The following is an 18,051-nucleotide window of genomic DNA, read 5'->3' on the forward strand; positions in this document are numbered from 1 at the left end:
GATTTAATGTTTTGTTTAAATAAGTTTTTTAACAAAGTATGAGTTTCAATTTTATTAGTTAATTTTAACTATTTATCTAAAAATGCAATGATTCTATATAATATACCCTTTTGTAAATGTAAATAAATAAGCATTTATAACTCAAAATAACTTACCTTGATATTTTTCTGTTCAATAAACTTTGCTATTGCAGTTTGTTTCCATTTTTTTCATTACATTATTTGTATGTGTTTTTAATTGTTGGATCTTATGTATGTATGTATGTATGTATGTATGGATGTATACATACATACATACATACACACATACATACATACATACATACATACATACATACATACATACATACATACATACATACATACATACATACATACATACATACATACATACATACATCATACATACATACATACATACATACATCATACATACATACATACATACATACATACATACATACATACATACATACATACATACATACATACATACATACATACATACATACACACATGCATACATACATACATACATACATACATACATACATACATACATACATACATACATACATACATACATACATACATACAAAAATAAAATTGCTCACTTTAGCTCCAGTCCATTGGACTATTCAGGAAACAATAAATGAATTTAAAACAACACAATATATGGTGAAGCAAGCTAGAGCTTTGCGGGATGTTAAAGGAATCCTTGGTGAGAGATCAACAGACATAAGAAATCCTAAAAAATTGACTACTGAAGTTGTAAATCAAGTTGTCAACTTTTATGAGGATGATAGTAACAGCAGGTTATTGCCAGGAGCAAAGGATTACATTAGCATAAAGACAGTTGATGGTAGACAGCACATTCAGAAACGACTCATACTATGCAATCTTTCAGAACTTTACCAGAAATGGTTAGAAGAATCAAAATCTAATGGTGTAGTAAAGGTGGGACTGACATCATTTGCTCTTTTAAGGCCACAACATTGTATTGTTGCAGGAAAATCTGGCACGCACACAGTCTGTGTTTGTATTGACCATCAAAATCCAAATCTTATGGTTAAATCATTAAAAAATGAAATAAAGTCAAAAGATCTGATGGCCTTAGCTGTATGTTCAATAGAAAATAAACTATGTATGTTTCATGAGTGTGAGAAGTGTCCTGGAAAAAAGAGAATTGAAAAAAAGTTAAATGAACTGTTAGGGGATTCAGCAAATGAAATAACTTATAAGCAATGGTTGTAGACTGATAGATGCTCCTTGGAAACTATAGTTAAAAGTCCTGATGAGTTTCTAGAAGAGTTAACAGACAAGTTATATAACCTCACTAAACATCATTATGTCAGCAAATCACAGACATTCTTTTTAAACCAGCTCAAAGAAAACATGAAGCCAAATGAATGTATTATGCAAATGGATTTTGCTGAAAATTTTTCATTTAATATACAAGATGAAGTTCAGTCATCCTATTTTTCCAAAAATCAACCAACTCTCCATCCATTTGTCATATATGTGCAATCTTTAAATGGAAACCAATCACCAGAAAGCAAATGTTATTGTGTTATATCTGACAATCTAATTCACAATACTGAGGCAGTTTTCAGTTTTGTTTCCAAAATCATACCAATTTTGAAAGAGGAATATCCACAAGTTCAGTAGATCAATTATTTCACTGATGGTGCAAGCAGCCAGTATAAAAATAGGTTAAATTTTCATATCACAATATTTTTAAAAAATTTTGATAACAATTACCTATTCTAGACAAACTATTTTCAGCCCTTGAAATGATGTTTTTGAAATTGGATACAAAATTGATAATCTTTAACTGTATAGGTTTTTTTCTTATTGTATTTTAGGTTTAATTTGACAAACCTGTGTTTTTATGAAAAAGACTATGGACTAAAAACAGACTGGAATTTTTTTGGGACATCACATGCACATGGAAAAAGTGCATGTGATGGAATAGGTGGTACAGTGAAAAGAGTTATTCATAACCTATTCCTTCAAAGGCCAATTGGCAATCAAATTTTGACACCGAGGGACATGTTCTTAGTTGCTAAAGAAAAAATTAAAAACATCAGGTATATATCATGCTATTGTCAAAGTGTATGTACATTTAGGTTATGATATTTTTTCAAATAATTGATGTCTAGTATCCTATATCATAATAGGCATTTAAACAAAAATAATAAAAATAACGTATGAATGTTTAGTTATAAAAAATCAAATAGTATAGAAAAGGATTCCTTAAAACAAGACCTTACTAAATACATATTTAGAAATAGAATTATGATTTATGTTAACTCTTTTTCAGATTTATCTACATTTCTGAAACCGAAACAGCTGCTATTATACATGAAGTACTTGCTAAACGATTTGAGAATGTTCCTGCCATCAAAGGTACTCGCTCATACCATTATTTCTCACCTCAATCATGCTGTTTAAAAGCTTATGTCACATCAATGAGCAGTACATTTGACTCTTTTCACATGCTGGAAGATACTTGCATTAATACACAAAAATCGATGAATACTGATATCAATATTAATGATTGGGTATTAGTGAATTATTTTGGTGAATTCTTTCCTGGAAAGATAACTGATCTTAAAGGTGACACAGTTTGTATTAGCTGTTTACAAAAAGCAGGCAATTATTTCAAGTATCCAACAACCACAGATATGCATTGGTATCCAGTTAGTGACATTATTGCCACATTACATGACCCTGAGCTCAAAAACACTAGAGGATTTTACTCTTATCTTATTAAAAAAAGGATGAAATGAATTATCATATATAATTGTTTTCAACTACATTATTATGTATTGCCATTATTAAGGGATAATACAAGAATTTTGTAAAAAAGATAACTATGCTTTTCACATAAACAACAATGCTTGGCTAGAAATGGTTTTTATAGCAATTATATAAAATTTTGTAAAACAAATTACAGATAGTGGGTTACATCCCTCACATGGGCCAGAAAGCAGGTTGGAGGGGCACTGGTTTCCAATAACACTATTCAGCCCTGATAATTGAAAAATAGGGTTAATAAAAAATGCTGCCATTTTTGTTGTGAACATGACAAGTTTGTGATGTTTACATTTTTATATAGTTAGATCTAATGGCCTTATTTGCTGTTAATATCAGATCAATACAAAGTGTTAGAAAAATTTACGAGCCATCCCCAAATGGCTGAAAATGGGACTTTTTAGTAAAGCGGATATTTTTAGATAAAACTGATTTCTAAAATGTAACAAGCTGCTTATATTTTGCCAATTTGTTGTAGACCATTGTAGCTAATTAGAAAACTAACATGTAAGGACTTGCTGATGAATAGAAAAATACTACGGTTAACTTCATTTTGCCTTTATTTAGCATTTTTCAGAATGGTTACTAAATGCCAAATGTTTAAATGGCTTAACTTTTAGATATTTTGAATAATAAAAATAATTTTGTATGCTTTTTTAAAGTTGTTACTATCAATGATTTTTTAAACGGTTCAATTTTTTTGTGTAGGATATGGTGTGGAAATGGGTGGAATTTTTTGTATTATAAAGAACACACATACAACAGAATCATTTTATTTGACATATTTTGAAGTTGTTCCATATTTTTTACGAGTTTATTTCAGTACATTTAAAGTGAAAATCAACAATATCTTGGTACTGCCAGGTAAAACTTTTATAGTTTATATTTAATATTATCTTTATTAATTTATAGAGAATATTTTTGGATATTGTAATATAGTAACTTTTTATCATTTGTAAATTTTAAGTGCTTTTTATTGTAATGCCAATAATTACATTTATACCGTTATTGGCATTATAATAAAAATAGTTTAAATTAAGTTTACTGTTTACTAATTATTCTTGTATATAAGACTTTACAAAATCTTCCAAAAATATTTGGTTGAACGACATTCTCCCAATTTTGCTGGGTTATCCAAAATTCTTGTTCATTTGCACATTGTCTGTTTTTACATAGCAAGTGAATGCTAAAATGGGCCAGAATGCATATTGCTATATAAATCTACATTTTAAACTGATAGAAGTCTAACTTTTGATATCAAAACTCATTCTTACAGAGTTGAAGTATCACTCATCATTATTGTAGTTTTATTGGCGAGAAAACACCTATTAATAACAAATTTATAAAAATAATTTCAATTACATTATGGTAAATTGTATAATATATCTATTCTACCTAAATGTTGAAAAACACCAAATTTTTTTCAGTTGTTAAAAAAAATTACTTTTTACAAAGTTTTTTAAGTCAGCTAAAAGTTTTACCAAATGTTCTTTATATGAATTCAATTCATATAAACGTTTTAACACCAAAAATTGTAGATCATAACAGCTAATTACAATTTTTGTTCCAAAAGTCTTCCAAATGTTTTGAAACAACTGAGTTTTGATAAAAATTTATTTCAAAAAATTATGAAATATTATGTTGATTTTTCAATAAGTTACAAAAGATAATGGTCTAAAAAACATTTTAAACTGATAGAAGTCTAATAAGGTCAAGCTTCTGCTTTTGGCTGATACTGCTTGTCTCTGGCTGTGCATTCCAGCATCATATGATTCATCATAAAAGGCTTTTTCTTCATATGGAAGCATTGTTTTCTTTATACAGAAGCACTTCCTGCAGAAGAACAAAGCTTTAGCCTGCAAAAGTGGATAAGCATATATCCAACAAGATTATGACAGTAATAAAATTCGTTGTTAAAAGCCTCTCTCCCAAGATAAGTCTGATGAAGCTTTAATATTTACTTTGAAAATTGCCAGTTACCTTTTAAACTCTATTCAAATAAAAAGAAACAAATTTTGTTTATTTTTTAATTTGTTGTTAAAAGTTCAAAAACATTATAAGTGAAGTTAAACCTTATTTAAAACTGTTTGCAATTACCTAGAATAAAAAGAACAGTTTCATCAACTGTAATATGAATTTAAACAAATTTGTTAATATAGAGTATAAAAAAATAATTGATTTTGATTTCTTTTGATTAAGTGGATGTTCTGCCAAAACTTGATGTACTCCCAAACTTGATTTACAGCCAAAACTTGATGTACTAAAAGTGGGCAATAGTATTGAGATCAGGGCTCTGGGAACTAATTTATTAACTTTAATTTTTTTAATTTCCCAGTATGATTTATTATTTTTAAAATTGATATTACGAATTGAGTTAACATAGAAAACATTAGGTAAAAATTTTAGCATATTTAAGACTATTTTGAAAAAATTTGCTTTAAAAGCACCAAAAACTTTTCTACAAATTTGATATATCTAAAATTTTGCTACTGTAAATGCAATAAATAGGTTACCTCTTTTTACTATCCTTTCCTTTTTTGACTCTTGATTTCAAGCTCTACAAACCATTTATTTATCCTTGTATATAATACTGTTATCATATTTGGGCTGAGTAAGCAATGTGCAAAAAAGTATTGTAAATGTAGTCTCTATCATTCAATCTTAGGCCTGTACGTGACAAGTTGTACGATTGTATCTTTTTTTTTTTTCTATAAATGCTACTATAGTAACTTTTTAATTAAGCTACCATTTTTTATAACTCCTGCCAAAAACACAATCTTATTTGACTTTTAATTGAGTCATGTGTACGAAATCTTTCATTCAGTTAAGTTACATATTTTTACTGTAATTGTTTTTATAATCTTTTCTTTCACTTGACATAAACTTGTTTCTCTGGGCAGCGGCCTTGTTTGTCAAGGTTTGTGTTTCGGAGTTAGAGAGTTGAGAGAGGGTTATAACCACAAGTAGCCTCCTCATCTGTAGTGGTCTTCTCGGCCTTGGGGAGGTGGATTATTAAAAAAAAAAAACTCTTCATCAGTTTTCTTTGTTGTCTTTCATGCACTACAAGCTAACCTTTTTTTAAATTGCTTGCAGGTTTGCTTTTAAAAAAAATCTTTTTTTATTAATTAATCTTTTCATTTTTAAAATCGCTTTAGATTGCTTGTGGGTTTGCATTTTATTTTTATTCTTTTTTTAATAATTTTTTTTGAAATAAAAATGTGAAATAATACTTACAACATAATTTTGTTTAATAATATAAAAATACACTACAAAAGTGGGAGGAAAAAGGTGGCAAACCAAATGAAGTATTTGTTACTTTATATTATTTTACTTTTTATATTTTATATAAAAAATTTCTATCCTTTAGAGAAAAATTTTTTTGTTCCTTTGATCAGAAAAAACTCTTTCTTTAATATGGCTAAAAAGCTCACTTTAGTTACGAATCGACAAATGCATTGCTAAACATCGTAACTCATTGCAAAGACTAAAAAGTAGAAAATAAAATATAACAAAAACATTTGCTAAAAAATATAACCTTTTTTGAACTAAAAAGCGGAAAATAAACTTTTTTATTTAAATTCAATAGTTCAGTAAACTTAACAGGCATGTTTCTAAATAAATCTTGTGCAGACCTGTCAATATTTAGTTTAATGAACTATTAAATTTAAATTTAAAGGTTTATTTTTTTGCTCTTTAGTACAAAAAAGATTTTAGCAAATGTTTTTGCGCTATTTTATTTTATATTCAACAAACTTTTTTTTTTTTTTTAAATTAGTGCTTTGGAATTCATTTCTGTCTTCATATTTTTCTGATTTATATAATTTTTTTTTAATTTAGAGTCCTCTAACTAATGTTTTTTTACTCTTTAACCAGCTTTTTTATTTTCTTGTGACTACTATTTTGTAACTACAAATTTAATTAGTGTTTGATGTAAATTTGTTTTTAAAATAAATAAATAAAAGGAAAGGTTTTTTTTGCACTATTTTTGTACTATTTTTATCTAATTAGTTCAGACTGACATCAGACATAAAATAAAGCTGCAATTACAGTAATAAAGGAAATCATATATAAAAAACTGTTAAAAAGACATTAGAAAGATAAACTGACATCATTTTTAATTAAAATATATTGATATTTGAATAATTTTCTTAAAAAGGTGTCACTTTAGCACAATTCTAACACCATTGTCCCTGTTAAAAACAGTGGGAAGGATTTTATGTAAGGAAACGTTTGTGCATAGTTAAGTAGTTCTCAAGAGATTCTCTTATTTTTCTTTCATAGTTGAATTAACTGCAAAAGAATTTACTGCAAGTGTTTTGGGGTGACCCTATTTTATAAAAACTATTCAAGTATTAAAACAGTTTTACTGTGATATTGTTTCACTCTTTTAATGAGTTCTTAACGGTTTTTTATATATGATTACTTTTAACATTGTTATTTTATCTTTATTTTACATGTTATAGTAGTTTGAACTAATTTGACCCAGATATTGCAAAGAATACAAAAAAAAAAGCTGTACTTACCTGTGTTTTATGTCTTTATAACTTAAACAAGCTATAACTGACATTTACCAAATAATTGAACTCTGCCTAAGTCAGTGTTATTTTTATATATATATATATATATATAACATAGCAATCAGAGCTATACCAAATTTGGAATGTTTGGAATGTTTGAAACTATTGGAATGTTTCTTATGATTGTTGTTGCAGAACCACTTTGAAAAACAACACAGCACTTGAAAACAAGCTTTAAAGAAAATATACTTATTTTCACTGATTTTGTTATATAGATATGATGACAGCCATGCAAATTTTGATCTATTAAAAAAAAACACAACAACTTCCTTGAATTAAAAAACACAGAAAATTCAAAAAAGAAATATTTAAGTTTTTCAGAATAATAAATAAATTATATAGTTTCAAAATCTATCAAAAGTTACTAATTACAAATATACAAATAAAACTAAACATTAATCCTGCAATAATTTTTGGCGATTTAAAAAGTTTGATATCAAGAGTCATATAAAGTTTGTTTCCCAAAATACCTTAAAGTTGAAATACAGTTTATAATAAATATGCTTTTCCGTGAAAGACAGAAGAGTTCCGAGAAAGACAGAAGCTGATAGCAAAAAATTTGAAAACATAAGCAATCCTATAGGTACAGGCGCAAATAAAACAGAAAATAATTACACAACAACAACTCTTATAAATTCTGAAGCTAAAATCAAAACTAAAGTAGAAACTCAAAAAGTGTACTTTAAAGTTATTTTTACAAATCTGCCCCCCCCCCCTTTTTTTCCCCCCCCCCCCCCCCCAAAAAAAAAAAAAAAAAAAAAAAAAGAGGGGTTTGTAATAATAGTTACTATCGAAGCTATCTGGAGCTGGTGTTTTTACAAGGAGTTGAACAGGATCTGAAAAATTTCTAGCTGGAGCTGGTTTCAAGCTAACTCTTCTCTTTGATAATTTGGAAGATCAAAGTATGAATATTTTTTGTTAAAGGGGTTCTTAAGTACTATAAAGTTATTTTTTTATATGAAAAACTTTTTTTTTAAATAAACAGTAATAATTGATAATGTCATTTAAAGTTTTATGATTTCTGAATAAAGCATTTTATACTTTGATATTGATATTATATGTTTAGATTTAGTGTTAAGTAGTGTTAAGTAGTGACCGAAATTCTGATTTGGTTTCGGCAAAAATTTCAATTTGAACGGATACCGAAATTTTGTTTTCAGTACTTTTTATAAATTCGGTAAAAAACAAAATTATGGTTGAAAAACATACCGAAAACCGAAAAATTTGTAAGATTTTAACTTTCTATTTAATTTAAAAAAATTATTATTTTTGAGAATTATCACAAAATATTTTAAGAATTTTTACAAAAATTTTGAGAGTTTACACAAAATACCTCGAAAAAATCTTGTTTTGCGGAGAAAATCTACCAGTTGTTTAATTTTGATGTAAATTTATATTGCTAACTTATGCATTAAATCTTCATTTATGATATGTGTGTAATCAATTCTAAAATAATACAAGTATAAAGAAACAACAAATGTAAAGTTGCATTTTAAAATAATTTTTTATCATGAAATTAATTTTGACTAGCCGAAATGTCAGTTTCGGTAAAATATTTGCTAAAATGTCGGTTTCAGCATCAAACTAGAGAAATTTTTCAAACCCATAATTTTAGTTTATTTCGGTTTCAGTTGATCACTAGTGTTAAGTATTTGATGCTCACCTTGAGGCACTTAGAAATTTAATATTTTATAAATTATACTTGAGCTGATGTGTATGTTATTAATACATTCAAAAAAGCGTTAGTGTTTTTAAAATATAAATTTTGATCAAATTGTTTTTTGTAATATTTCATGTGGTTTTTGTTGCTGCATACGATACTTTAAAAGTTGCTTTAAAGCATTCGAGATAATCACACTTTTAAATAAAAGTTCAGGTGATTTAAATGAAAATATTCTAGATAAAGCTATACAGGATGAGGAGCATGAGGAGTATTTATGAAAGGATACGATCAAGAAAGAAAGTGCAGCAGTTTGGTAAAAAAATCTAACCTTAGTTCTTCAGAAGGGTGTTAACATACCAAGATTGAGGCTGCGTTGTTCACACTTTACAGCTAGCTAATTGTGATGGTTTAAAAGAAACATACACTACCCAACTTATATAAAAGGTCTAGTATGTTGTAAAGAAACTAAGAAATTTATAATATATTTCTAGCCGCAGTTTATGTTGATGCTAGTTGTAGAATATTGTTAGAAAAGAATCAGATATATGAACAAAACAAGCCTTAAAAGCAATAGCAAAAAAAAAACTTATAAAAGAAATCCTAAAAATATAATAGTAAGTCAAGAAATAAGAAAAGCAGCTGAATCATATAAAGAATTAGACAAGTTTAAAAAAGAGCTTGATAAAAAAGAAATTGAGTAGTGTGACCAAAATTTAATTTTTTGAATAAAAATATTTTTAATACAAATTCATGGATGGCTGTCACAACTGGAAGAAAAGGAATGTTTAAAAGTGAAATCAGCTTTTGAAGGAATTGAGGAATACCTAAAAGGATACAGAGGTGTGAAGAGTAGTCACAAGCAAAGCTTTCTCACAAGCAAGTCTAGATAGGTGATTTTCTACACTTGAGTTTATATCAAGCAATTTAGATATAACTACCAAAACCTGATATTTTATAAAATATTTTATTATTTTGATTTGTTTCCTTTGGAGCTGCTCTGGAGCTGGAGCTAAAAACTTTAAGGGAGCCGGAGCCTGGAGCTGGAGCCAATTTTTTGACCTCGGCTCCAAAGCCCTGATTACTATTATTATTTAATTACTACTATTAACTATAAAACTATATCATACAATATATACTATAGAATTAATTAATATATATACTATAGAACTAACTACTATATATACAATAGAACTAAACATAAGTTTAATAGAAGATTATAAAACTTTTAATTTTAATAGATAGATTAACATTCAAACCTGCAAATATGCGAGAGCAACCAACTTCAATAGAGTTTTCCATTTTGTTACCACCACAAAGTTCGTTAACAATTGAATATGAGTTTGAGAATGTATTTCTTGATTGGCTTCAGCATCCTCCAGATTCACATCATGGGTACTATGTGGGGTATGTATGTTTTTTTAAAATATAGAGATGGGTATTAAAATGTTTATTGCACATTGATTTAAACGAAATCGTTTTACACAGGATTGTTTATGGTATTTATAATATTGTTTATTTGAAATGTAGAAAATCGGGAAAGATTAGTGGTTTTCTCATATATTCTGAGAGAGTTGAAAATATTTTCATTTAATGTTACAAAAAATGTAAAATATTCATTTTTGGGAATATGTAGACAGAGTACAGTATACAAATAGAATTTTGTTATATTAGTAGAAAGTTTTAGGCCGAATTCTCTAATATTCAAATGATTTTTTTTTTTTTTTTTAATCTTAAAAGAAATGTATGATAATTTTAAAAATAGGCTTCAAAATTAGGTAAATCTTGGAGCATTTCATCAAATTTTTGTATTCTAGACTTATTTAAAATCAGTTTTCGATGGTAAATCAGTTAATGAGAATTAGAAGCTTTTGGCTTAAATAGTTTTTAAATTATTTGTAAAAAATATATTTATTCTTGGTAAGCGAATTTTTGCTCTGCTTTGTTAAGCGTTTGACATTTTTTTATTTTTTGTCTCACAGCAACTTCTTTTCTCCAAAATTTACATTACCTTTGTTTATACTTTGAAAAACATTTGACTTTTAAATGTTAAAAGTGCTATTCAATGTTATCAATCCATAACTGAATTAATAACTGTTATTTATAATGAGGAATTGTTTGTCTTTTATTTAATAATGGTGGTGTTCAATGTTATCAATCCATAGTTGAATTGATAACTGTTATTTATACTTTAAGAAATATTTGTCTTTTATTTAATATAGTGCTATTCAATGTTATAATATAGTGCTATTCAATGTTATCAATTCATAACTGAATTAATAACTGTTATTTACAATAAGTAAATATTTATCTATTATTTAATAATTTATAACTGAATTGATAACTGTTTTTTATATTTAATTAAATAGCTTTTAGTAATAGTGTTATTCAACGTTATCAATGGTATTCAGGGTATTCATGAAATAGAATGAAAATCTTTAGGAATATTTAAAAAAAATTTTGAACACAGGGTTATTGAAATAATTTTTACTATTTAATAAAACATCGTCATTCAGATCAGAGTTGATAAACGATGAGAATCTTCTCACCACCACTTTTCTTTCACCACGATTGACGGCTGCCTCCCAAAAAAAATTTGGCTACAGAGTATTCTGACTTCCGCCTCCCGATTGGCGTCCGCCGCCAATAGGGCAAAGCCCTTGGTGGTCACCTCCAGAAGATATTTAAGAGGCCGCCTCCAGTGGTTTCTGCCTTCCAACTGGCTTGATGCTGTCTAACTGGAGACGGAATTTTTGAATTTTTGGAAGAAATAAAAAAAATTTAACGTTTTTTTTTTCAATTAAAAAGCAATTTAAATATTAATTAGGTACTAATATTGAAAATTTGACGTGAAAGTTGCGTTTTATATGATTTAATGCCAAATTTTTCCTATTTAAAAAATTGTAATTTTGTCAGTGTGGTTTTTTTTTAAAACTATCGAATAAATTAGTAGTTTCATATTCAAAACAAAAATTAAAAATTGGAAATTTACTTTCATGACATGACATGACGAAAAAAGCAATTTGACAAAAGCAATTTATAATAAGTAATTAAATTGTCAGTTTTTGAGCCTTACTTGTTTAAACATTGCTTTAAGTTTTACTTATTTAAACATTGTTTTAACAATACAATGTTTAAAAATATGAATCATTGTTTTAAAAAGATTTAAAATTACTAAGTTGAATGGAATTACTCTGTTATCAACTCAAGTTTGAAAACTGAACTGAATTTTTTATTTATTGTTAATATAGGTAGTTTGTGTTTGTTATTGTTTTGTTTTTTTTATTAATTGTTGCTGCTTAGTTTATTTTCTTTTCAAATTTAAATAAAATATTTAATTACTCATCAATTAACAAACTTCGTTTTCTTCATATGACAGTTTTTTTCTTCTAAGAGATTTAATCTAATTTGGCTCTTAATTGAATTTAATTCTAATCGTTTTAGCGTCCATCGTAATTTCTAACTAACGGTTTTTCACATTTCAGGGTCGCATTCAAGTTTACGTTTTTAATGCTCACTTACTTTTAAACAAATGCTTTTTTTTTTTTTTAGATCTTCAGTAATCAGTGGAAAATTTCCGGATTTTTTAAACAGTACTGGAATATCCGAATTATGTTCATATTTGACGAGGTCATTTTAATTTTGCTGTTTTTTTTTTTTTTTAATTTTTGTGTTCGTAAATGTTTTGGTTTTTTTTTTATATCATTATTTAAAATATTTTAAACCTTTATTGACAAAAACATTTTTATTTTTGTTTAACAAATAAACAATTAAATAGAAATCGAAACCCAATCTTTTTGGCTAACTTATTAATATAGTTTGTTAACATTAAAATAACAGATATGTTAATTTTTATTTAAATATTTGCACAGTATATGACTGTTTTTAGGCCTGTTTTATTAAAACTACTCGATTTTAATTAAATAAACAAATGTATTAACTTTAAAGTCCTCAAACACTAATTCTATAACGGTGTAAACAAACACACTTAATTTATGTTACATTTAAAAATATTACATTATAGTTAATGCACTTAATAGTGCATTTTAATTTTTGTTAAAACTATTTTTAAATCTATTTTATAACTGTTTATATTAAAATTTAATAATTATATATAAATATAGGTAAAATATAATAAATAAAATATAATAAATGATATTATATAAAGCTTACATATGCATTTGATATGATATATCCCACGCCCCTGGTTGTACCGCGCTCAATTTGTTTTTTTCCGCGCAGCGACATTGTTCGTCAAGGTTCGTGTTTCGGAGTTATAGAGTTGAGAGAGGGTTATAACCACAGTTAAGTAGCCTCCTCATCTGTAGTGGCCTTCACGGCCTTGGGAAGGTAAATTTAAAAAAAGTTATATATATGATATAAAGCTTACATTTGCATTGCATATAGAGCATGCCGCAAGTACGTTGTATTTTGATTCAAAAACTGCCCATAATATTTTTTATAATAAATTATTTACAGTAAAGAGATTTGGCTTAAATTTTTTTTCTTTTGTACTGTTTTTATAATTTTAAAATGTTTTTATACTTATATGGTTTTAACACGTAATAAATATCAAAGCTTTAAATACTCAAACTGATTGGAAGACTTAACGTATTGTAAAATAGAGTGTTTTACTGCAATTATTTAATCTTAGTCAATAAATTTTACGCATCGTACATCCTGAAATTCATTTTTTCGACGTTTTACAAATTTGAATATATATAAGCTGTAACCGCATACGTTTTATATTTTGTCAAAGCAAATCCAGGTTTTTTCAAAATATACCCGTCAAAAAATGTTTTTATGACAACTTATTTAATTGAATCGAAAAAATTAAATTGTGAGAAATTCGTTGATTTTTTATACCTGAATTTGCGCTTAAAAAGTTTTTGAAAATATTTAATTGCTTTGATTGTAATTTTATTTTCAGCTTTGAAAAATGCAATCGTGGTACCGATCTACTATTTCGACGTATTTATACTGAACTGCTACTAATATCTGTTCCTCTACCAGACTTTAGTATGCCTTATAATGTTATTTGCTTAACATGCACAGTAATAGCAATCGCTTTTGGATCGATTTTTAATATTACAACTAGAACTTTTCAAGTTGAAGAAAAAAATGCGAAAAAAGGATTGTTGGACCAATTAAAAAGTGTTTTTTCTAAAGTACTTTGTAAAAGTAGCAACCAATAAATTCTTTTTGGTTATTAGGTGAATAAAAAAATTATTTTTATTTATTGGGTAAATAAAAAAGTTTTTTTTTTTTCTAAACATCTAATTGTGTACCCAAACCTGTTTGTGAAAACGACTCTTTGTCAACCCAAACCCATTTGTAAAAAAGGCTGTTTGCGAATCCTAAATGTTGGTTTGTTTTAACCCTATTCTTTGAACTAAATATGCAGAGTAGAAAGTACTTGCAGAAAAATGTAGTTCGATACATTCATTCAAAATGATAAAACGATAAGTTCGATAAACGATAAGTTCGATAAAACGCAAGTTGAGACATGAAGAAATTACGAAATTATTTAAATAAATTTTTTTTATCTGTGACTTTTTTCAGCTGTCACGGTAAGTGTTTTGTATTGTATTATATAGTATGCTATATAAATGCAGTAAAATCTCAAAAGAGTAACTTTATCTACAGTTACTTTTCCTTCAGACTTGTTAAGTGGAGTTAAATTGTTGCACAGTTATTTTTGTTAACTTAAAAAATAACTTTCTTCATGTAAATGTATAATGTATATTTAAAGATATGTTATTTATATAAACGCATTAAATTAAAGCTTCTTTAATAATAGTTTTGATTAAAAATTTTTTTTTTACAGTTAACAGTGCATCCGTTTTAAATGTTTATTTATAAATATACATAAAAAAGTATTTCGTGTTTTGTTTGAATAAGCAACATACTTTAGTGTTCCAGTAGGACTGCTGCAAAAACAGCCCGATGATCGGAGAATCCTTCTCCTTGGCTCCTTTTATCTATCAAAGTACCCGACAAAATGTTTGAAAAGCCAGTGTTCCATATTTGGTCTGTTAATTTAGCATTTGGTTTTTCTTCACCATTGACGATTTCAATAACGGACGGTCTAGGGAATAATTTTTTCGAAGATTCCATCGTGTTAACTAATTTAAGTTGGTGATTTTTAATTTCATCATAAACAGACGTTTCTTGTTCCCAGTTAATGTTACCTGCTAATATAAGTGGATAACTGCGTCTATCCATTATTTCATTACTTAAATGATTTAGAAGTATCTTAACTTGGTTCTCAGCAATGTCAGCATTTTCGTTGCTTATTTTTGTTGTTGCTACGTAGAATTTCTTCCAGCTGTATACAAATCGCTTCCTTGTCACCATTTTCATTGGTCTTCTAAAACTTTTACCAGTTGCGTCATGAAGTAAACGAGTTAGTTTTTCACTTATCGGTTCTATTGCTTGACTTTGTGGTTCTAAGTTTAATTTCACAGCGTATTGGAATTTAATCCAGGTACACGTCTGTTCTTCGACTGAATTGTGAACTTTGGTGAAAGGAGCGTTTGGGGTTTTGCTCAACCAAAATGTACCACTTTCAATATTCTTAAGAAAATGCGTGCGCTTGTAGAAAATAGAATTCTGTCGAGAATTAGTTGATTGTTTTTTCTCAGATCCAACATACGAATAGAGCGGTAAGCATAACGCCATAAACTTGAGTTGAGTATCAGTTAGCTCTTGCATTGCAAATATCTAAATATAATTTTTGAAAAAAATGATGTTGAAAATTTGTTTCTACAAAAAGTGTTTTTCAATCAGAATAATAATTTTTATAATTTAGTTACTTTTTTAGTAATATACAATTATAATAAAAATATTTTACCATTAAATCAAGTTTCTTTAAATACTCGCATAATTCTTTTTTACTATTTTCCCAGTCTGCTTCTTCTGTTTGATTATTTTCTGAATTAACGTTCCAGGTTATTATCTGTAGCAGATTATGTTTAATGTTTGGCTCGACTAGTTGATTAATTTCTGTGGAAATATCTTGACTCAAAAGGCCATTTGAAAATGAACATTGGTGGTGCAAACAGACAGCTCCAACATATTTGAGTCCATATAATAATGAAACGATAACTAGACGAGCGCTCATTGCTACTAAGGTTGTGTCAAAACAATGTCTTTTCGTTGTTGATGTCCTTTAACTAATAAACTTTGTAAAACAAAACTTTGACAAAACATGAAACAATTATTATGATAATGTCTGAAAACACCGTTTGAACAAACATTATTGTGTTCGTTAAATGCGCATTTCTACAATGTACATTTTGCATGTTCTTATTTGCCGACATCACAGTCATTGCAATAGTTACATATTTATCTAAAAGAAGTATTACACTATGTATTAAATAAAACATCAAAAACAAAGTTTGCCGAAAAAATTAAACTTATATATCCTCTTAACTGCCGCGCGTAATTTCATCAATTCCTTCCTTATCAAGAACTTCTTGACACAATGGTTTTTATGTGTGAAAAGACAATTTAAGTACGATGTGATGTTTACTACGGTCAAAAGTGGAGTAATATTATTTAACATATATATGTATAACCTGTGTGTGTGTTTATATATATATATATATATATATATATATATATATATATATATATATATATATATATATATATATATATATATAGTAGAAAATAAAACTACGTGATTTTCAGTGAAAATCACGTAGTTTTATCTTTACTATATTATAGCTTTGACTTAGTTAATCGAGCACTTTCTTGTTAGTATATGCACAAAACAGCATCACAATATATATATATATATATATATATATATATATATATATATATATATATATATATATATATATATATATATATATATTGCATTCATTTCATCGGTTCAGGGGAGAGATTTAATGTTTTAGATTTTTTATTTTCTTTTTTTCTCTTAGTGTTTTTGCATGTTTGCATTTGTTAGTTTTTGCTCAGTTTTATATAGAAATAATAAACTTTCGAAAGTTTACAAAGATTAGCAATATAATGTTTATATTGCTTATCTTTGATGCTCGATTGGCAATACAGTATTGAATAATGTTTGTTTGACAAAGTTTTATTTAGAAAACTAATATTTTTCAAAGGCTTTTGGTATGTTTCAAAGTAAAGAGATATTTAAAGATAAATAAGATTATCATACATTGTATACAAAGCATTAAAAAAATTGTTTGGGAAAACGGGGCAAGATTTAAAAAGCATTTTAGTCAATACTTATTCCATTAAATAAAATTAAATCAGTAGTGACACAATATTATTAATTCATAAACTAAAAATTGCTAGATCTAAAAATAGCTTGGAAAAATCGCATTTTTCAAAGTGTCATCTGCCCACTTGCATTGCAAGGTGACAAGTTAAGTAAAACGTAACTCTATGATATCTCAAAAATTGCTCCAAAAACTTAAACATCGTGAATACTAGTCTATAAATCAAGTTAGGTTGTTTATTTTTTTTAAAAAATATCAAGTTATATACTAAATTAGGGTTTATGACAAAAAACCCTATTTTAATTATAATTTTATACTATAAATGTTATTACTAATTAGTTTAAATAAATTTCAAAACAAGATGTTGCAGTTCTTAAAAAATAAGATGTCTAAGCGATACGATAAAAAGCTTACGACATAACTAACGATTAAATTTCTGTTTAACATATAAGGTAATTTTTAAAGGTCGAATTTATTGTTGTTATTGTTGCGCTTCTATCACTTTTTTGTGTGTTAATTTTGTTTTGTTGAGTCAATTGAGTCTTTTGTTGAGTCAATTGAGCTTCAATGCTATCTTTAGATTTGGAAAAATTTTAAACCGTATTTTTCTTTTGTTTGAATGCATCTTTAGTTACGTCTGGATTTATTTGTATTCCTCAGTGCATTGACCAACCGTAATTACACGACTTGCATTCTATTAAAATTAAGGGGCCAGAGGGTTTTACGGCTAGTTGTTGTATTATGGTTGAAAAAGGTTT

General features: G+C 27.1%; 2 protein-coding genes across 2 annotated transcripts in view; one reads left to right on the forward strand and one right to left on the reverse strand.

Moving 5' to 3' along the window:
* The window catches only part of LOC136072021 (GPI transamidase component PIG-T-like), a 69,255-nt gene extending 54,976 nt beyond the window's left edge, over nucleotides 1-14,279 (forward strand). The window contains exons 10-13 of the mRNA XM_065819905.1: nucleotides 3,525-3,680; nucleotides 10,295-10,460; nucleotides 12,606-12,683; nucleotides 13,984-14,279. Coding sequence (XP_065675977.1) covers nucleotides 3,525-3,680; nucleotides 10,295-10,460; nucleotides 12,606-12,683; nucleotides 13,984-14,248 — 665 coding nt within the window. The 3' untranslated portion in view covers nucleotides 14,249-14,279. The remainder of the gene's footprint in view (nucleotides 1-3,524; nucleotides 3,681-10,294; nucleotides 10,461-12,605; nucleotides 12,684-13,983) is intronic.
* Nucleotides 14,280-14,842: 563 nt separating this feature from the next.
* On the reverse strand, nucleotides 14,843-16,306 carry hyp1 (Hyp1 protein). Its single transcript, NM_001287353.1, is given in 2 exon segments — nucleotides 14,843-15,776; nucleotides 15,907-16,306. Coding segments are annotated over 2 exon segments (1,083 nt in total). The 5' UTR covers nucleotides 16,177-16,306; the 3' UTR covers nucleotides 14,843-14,963.
* Between the last annotated feature and the right edge of the window lie 1,745 nt (nucleotides 16,307-18,051).

The sequence above is a fragment of the Hydra vulgaris genome, chromosome 15 (genome assembly GCF_038396675.1).
Source record: "Hydra vulgaris chromosome 15, alternate assembly HydraT2T_AEP".
NCBI lineage: Eukaryota > Metazoa > Cnidaria > Hydrozoa > Anthoathecata > Hydridae > Hydra > Hydra vulgaris.